A 6,469-nucleotide genomic window follows, 5' to 3' on the forward strand; every position below is an offset into this window, starting at 1 on the left:
GGTTGCCGTTATTATTATAGATTTATTATAACATTTATGGCGATCCCCTGTTATTTTTTTGTATGAGGACATTTTCAAGCATACGAATAAATAAAGTATTATTGTAAAAGAGACGAACTAATTTGATTTGACGTTTTGTTGACAGGTCACCCCGAGCAGTACAACGAAGCAAGGCCGAGGGTGACAGGAAGCAGCAGTGTGATGAGTGGATACCTCGGTAGCATCACCCTACCCCCGACGTTGCTGCACGACCCTAAGTATCCTCCAGCCATGCGAGAGAAGGACTCGAGTCCTCGAAAGATGCCGGGCCACATAAGCCCGAAGCAGGCGAGTATTTATCCATTGAGCGTGCGAGTACCAGACGTCGAGGAATTACCGTACGATCTTAGTCATGGGCACGGTCGTGGTTTGTCAAGTCCGACCTTGAACCAGCAACAACATCACCATCAGCAACAACAGCAACCTCACATGAGTCCAGCTGCGAGACCACCGCAACCTCATCAACAGGATGACCTCGAATGTGAACCACTCGATTTACGCGTCGATCATAAAAAAGAAAGGCTCAGGGATGAGAATCAGAATGAGATCGAAGTACTCAATCAAAATAGTCTCGGTGGTAGTAGTATACCTTATCACACGGTCCTATTTCCTCAACATCATGCAGTCCATCCTTTGGTACTCGAAGCTATGTACAGATCGCATCATCATAATTCTACTGTCACGGATCTACCGAAAATTCAAGTAAGAGCATTGCCCACGATGGTACCATTACCACCTAATAGATTTTCCTCAACGACTTCTTCCACTTCCTCGTCTTCCTCATCACAACCTACCGCTAGAGTACCTAGTCCGATCGGTACTACTCAACAACATCAACCTACCCAACAACAAACTCATCAATCTCAACAACAACAACAACAACAACCACAACAACAGCAACAACAACAACAACAACAACCACCAGCGCAACAACAACAAACCGCTAGCTTACCACCCTACTCGATCACAGTTCAAGCTGGTCTAAAACCTAAAGACAGATACTCGTGTAAATTTTGTGGCAAAGTATTTCCCCGATCTGCTAATCTTACGAGACATCTTCGAACTCATACCGGTGAACAACCATACAAATGTAAATACTGCGAGAGGAGTTTCAGCATCTCGAGTAATCTTCAACGTCACGTTAGGAATATTCATAACAAAGAGAAACCATTTAAGTGTCCCCTTTGCGAGAGATGCTTCGGTCAACAGACAAATTTGGACAGACATTTGAAGAAACACGACGCAGATGGTCCGACGATACTCGACGAGGTCAGATCGAGGTATCACGGACAATTACCTAGAGCCGACGATTCCTATTTCGAAGAGATACGCAGTTTTATGGGAAAGATAACATCCCAAAGGCAAGGTATACCTTATTTTCCGGGTCTTCTGAGTCACACGCAAGACGATTTCAGAAGCGACAAACAACAGTTGCAATTGGAGGAGAAGAGAGGTGACTCGTCTTACTTCAGTGATCGAGACAACTTAAGTTCGAGGTCGAGTAGCACTACGAGTAGACCTGAGAGTGTACAGGAAGAACAAAGAGACGTCAATTCGCCGCCATTGTCACCTGGAAATAATACTTGAATCCTTTTACTTGTTTTCCTCCTCCTCCTCCTCCTCTTCCTTCTCCTCTCCCTAATTTTCCTTCTCGTTCTCGTGACTCCTAGAATATTTTTTAATAGAAAATAATAAACTTACGTTCAGGATATAAACAAATAATATTAAACAAATTCGATCTTAATCTAAGATTTTGTAGGTATATTAAACGAGGAAGTTATTTTTTAAATGGTCAGTGCAATGAAAACAAATAAGAGACAATTTAAAAGGAGCATGATTTATGTGAATCCAATCACGAGTGCCTTACTATTAGAAAATATAGGTAAAAGCTTCATGTAAATTAGTATCTCGATTAGTTTGTAGAACTCGCGGGAAAAAGAGAGAGAGAGAGAGAGAGAGAGAGATAGAATCATACGGAAGTCGATAACGCGTAAATCGATTCGTAAATCATTCTAAATCATTCTAAAAAATCATTTTGAATAATCCTCTAAGGAAAAATGTATTTTTATATATTTCAAGTTTAATTACGAGGAAAAGTAAATCTATGTAAGCGGAAGTCGATAACGCGTAATCGATTCGTTGATCATACTAAATCATTATAGATCCTTATAGATCGTATGGATCATTATGGAAAAAAAAATAAAAAGAAAAACAAGAAAAAAGAATGAATTTGGATACGAACAAAATTGTATTTCCTATTAATAGATAAAACAAATAAGGAACATTATAAATCATTTTCTCTAGATCATTATCGACCGTTTTAAATTATCTTATTGTTAGAAAAATGTTTATATATATATAAATGAAATTGAATTTTAAGAAAGAGGTAATAGAACGGAAGTCGATAACGCGAAATCGATTAGGTAAAGGAGAGAGAGAGAGAGAGAGAGAGAGAAAATAAGAAGGGAAATACAAATTAGGAAGGAGAAAATTCTTCAAGTTAGCTTTCGAAATGAACGAGTAGAGTTTCCTCTTTCATCGCGGATGCTGTCGCAACGAGATTATGAACGCCACGATAAAACCTGCTCGCTTCTCCACGATCGAGCGAGTTTTAAGGAATAAAACTTCTGGTACAGCAAGGTACAAACGATTCTCAAACCCAATACAAACATCATTTAGTTTTATTATCTTTCGATTTTAGAAAGCTGTCTTTCCTTTCTATTTAAATCTAATCACGATGAAATAAAATCAATATGACTGATAATTCATTCATTTTTATTTTCATTTAATTTTCTATGTATATGGGAAAAAAAGAACGAAAGAAAAAAAGAAAAAATATTTCTACGTAAACATCGTACGACTCGACTAACATGATGAATTCCTTTTTTTATATATACAAAAAATAAAAACAAAAGTAAAGGTAAAAAAGAAAATGACGTTTAAAAAGGAGAAATGATATTAGTTCCTGAGAAAAAGAACTTGCGATGAGTTCTCCATTTTACGATCTAGAAAGTGAATTTAAAATCGTTCGAAACGTTAATTTAGTGATACCAACCAGTCTCGGCAAAAAAGAAATCAAATAAAATCAAATAAAATCAAATTAAGAAAAAGAAATAGGAGGGAGAGGGGGAAAGAAAAAATGGTAAAAATAAATGAATAAGATAAACGGAAAGGAAAATGGAATGAGTAATATTGTTTAGAAATCATGCTCGACTTATTTTGCCGACTACTGGTTGATTTACTCTCGCTTAATAATTATAAGGTTTGTAACTTTTTTAAAAGTTGGATTGACAAGATGATAAATATTTCCTAGTAACATGTTAATAATAATTATGAAGATGATGATGATGATGATGATGATGATGATGATGATGATGATGATGATGACGAGTATAATGATAATAATGAACGATTAGAAAGATTGACAAGTGAAAAAAGGGTATCGTGAAACTGAATAAACGTATATAAATAAATAAAGTAAGAATAATTTTTGAAAAATAAAAATACGTATCTTATAACATTAGATGATATTAATCCAAGTATTAGAAATATCTTAGACGTTTTTATCGATGTTTCTTTCCTATAATGATTCATATCTACATTACTCATCTTTACTAAATATTTTTTATCTCATTTTTCTTATTATTATTATTCTTTCTTCTTCTTCTTCTTCTTCTTCCATTTGTTCATTTTCTTCTGTTCCCTTTTATGAAACAGAAAGAAAGAAATAAAGAGAGAGAGAGAGAGAAAAAAGAGATTTGCGAAAGCCATAGATACTTTCTAGTTGAAATTAGAAGACGGGTGTCGATGGATACGTTTGTTAGAAGCCGTTAGACCTTTGCTAGATCTCTTAACTTCGATTAACCTCTAACGATCTAACGATGACTCGCAGTTGTTATAAGTTATAAGATATAGGGGTGGGAGAGAGGTTGATGGATGAATCGAACACGATTAAACGATTATTATCGATAATTTCATCTTTCGTCTTTTATCTTACTTTTAAGAATTACAAAAAGTGGTAGAAATTTTAAAAACATAAAATAATATATATCTTAGAAGGATTTTTCAAAATTAATTTGTTTTTCTCTTGTTTTTTTATTGTTCTTCTTGTCATCGTTCATCGCAGAATATATTTGTGAATAATATGAAATAGTATTAATAATAATAATAATAATATAATAATAATAATAATGAATTAATTAATTACAAAAAAGAACGAAGAAAGTAATGAGAAATTTTTCTAAATTAAATTAGAATCATTTAATTTGTATATATAATATATATCAGTAAATATTTACGCATGTTTTTAACTTCATCACATTGACACTTATTCACTTGATAGCAGAATACTTTTACTTTACTTTACTTTACTTTACAAAATTGCAAGCATTAAAACACGTTTCTATTTTGAACATAAAAGATCTAGAAGCTCAAAACATTAATAAACGAAACTTTCATCTGCAGTAATCAAAAAAAAAAACACTTAGGACAGATTATTAATCACAATAATATAACACATTGATTTCCCTTGCATAAACAATAAATAAATTTAACAAACAAAGGAAAAAACGGAAAAGAACGTAGATTAAAAAAAAAAATAAAACAATAGGACAATAATAAATAAAAATAAACAAAACGAAAAGTGCAATAATATAACAAATGAAACGTATAAATAAAAGAATCCGTCGAGTGTTACTTTGTTCTCTTTTTCTCTCTTCTTCTTCTTTTTTGAGTGGGGCTGGAAGCAGGGGGCAGGGGGGAGGAAGAAGAAAAAACAAGAAGAAAAAATAAATAAAGGAAAGAAAGAAAGAAAGAAAGAAAGAAAAAAAAGAGATTTATTTGAGCCGAGGTCGGCTCGGATTGTGTCGAGAGTGGAAATCGACAGAAATTGTGTTGAAGAGAGAAGAAGTCGAGTGGAGGATGATGGGGCCAGAGGCCCTGTTTTTCTCGACTCACGCATACGATCTCTTCAGTCGATGGCCTCGGACCTTTCTTGCGTTACACTTTTGCCACGCCCCGATCGGACGGGTAAGCTCATCGCGAAAGTGAAACGCAATAAAGGAGCCACGTCGAGCGAGAGTCGACATCATGCCTGCCTGCCGCCCAACCAGCCAGCCAGCCCCATGTTCAAACTTAACAAGAAAGAAAAAGATAGAATGAAGAGAAAGATATCATCGATCGATCGGTTAGCTTCGGCTCGGTTCTTAAATTATGAAAACAGTTTTTCCTTCGATCTTTCTTTCGATCCGATTATTCAATAAAACTGAAAAAAGTTTTATAGGTTAGGTGGTAATAAAAAAGAATCACACACGTGCACTACTTTATTGCGTTGCGACAGCTAAACGAGTTTATCGTTCGATCGTTTTTCACATTTGTTTTCTTTCTTTTTTTTTTTCTTTCTAGATAAAGATGAATTTTTGTATATTTGTATCAATTTTATTTTTTATTTTTTTTCTTTCTTCAAATCAGTTAAATATCGAATAAATATGATATGATCGTTATAGATCAGTCTGGGGATCTTAGAAACAAGATTTATTTGTTTTTTTTTTTATATATTAGTTATTAATAAAACAAATTGAAATATTTAGATTGTTCTTTAAATTATTTTGAATCGAAGAAAATTTTCATTAAAACAAAATCAAATATAAATACTTCAAATCATTATCAATCATTATAGATCATCATCAAAATATCATAAATTCTAACACGATGTATAGAAACTTTTCACGTTAAGACAATCGTCTCTCCTCTCTCCTATAATTAATTAACTATTATCTATATATATAAATAAATAAATAAATAAATAAATAAAAATATATATTTATATATATATATATATAAATATACATAATTCATGAATTGTACCACGATTGTGATTTCACCGAGGTTACCGATTTATACGTACTACTTACTACGTGTATTTAGATAAAATGAAGAAAAAGAAAAAAATATTAGATGGATACCACCACCACACCCCGTCTGTTACCATTAGTTTGAAAATTAGATTTTAAGACTACGAGAGTTTTCTCTTTTATCTTTCTTGTTTTTTAAATATGTAGAAAATAAAAAAGAAAACTCCGTTTCTAAGTGTTCAACGATTACGCGATGTTAACGTGCCTTCTTTTTTTTATATGTATATATATATATATGTTTTATATGTATACATGTTTCAAATAGTCCTCGAAAAACGATTAGCTTCGAGAAATGATTTATATATACATTAATTATGTATTTTCAAATTATAACGATAACGAACGGTCCTCCATTTTGGTTCCACTTTTATTTCAATTTTGTTATTAACACATTATTGACCTAATCAACAAATGATTTTTTATTGAATTTTAATAATACTTTAATAATATGATTTGGATTAATAATTATGAATATAACTTAATGCATATGAGATGAAATGAATGTTTTCGAAATAACG

General features: G+C 32.7%; 1 protein-coding gene across 1 annotated transcript; it reads left to right on the forward strand.

Moving 5' to 3' along the window:
- The first annotated feature begins 201 nt into the window (after positions 1 to 201).
- LOC122517945 (zinc finger protein sens-like) lies at positions 202 to 1,626 on the forward strand. The gene has a single exon (XM_043636581.1). It carries the CDS (start codon positions 202 to 204, stop codon positions 1,624 to 1,626), a length of 1,425 nt encoding a protein of 474 aa, XP_043492516.1.
- Positions 1,627 to 6,469: the final 4,843 nt, after the last annotated feature.

Source organism: Polistes fuscatus, unplaced genomic scaffold (assembly GCF_010416935.1).
Source record: "Polistes fuscatus isolate 324 unplaced genomic scaffold, CU_Pfus_HIC Scaffold1, whole genome shotgun sequence".
NCBI classification, from domain to species: Eukaryota; Metazoa; Arthropoda; class Insecta; order Hymenoptera; family Vespidae; genus Polistes; species Polistes fuscatus.

What these genes read in the sequence shown, in the direction of transcription:
- LOC122517945 (XM_043636581.1), top strand. Translation starts at nt 202, where the DNA reads ATGAGTGGATACCTCGGTAGCATCACCCTACCCCCGACGTTGCTGCAC.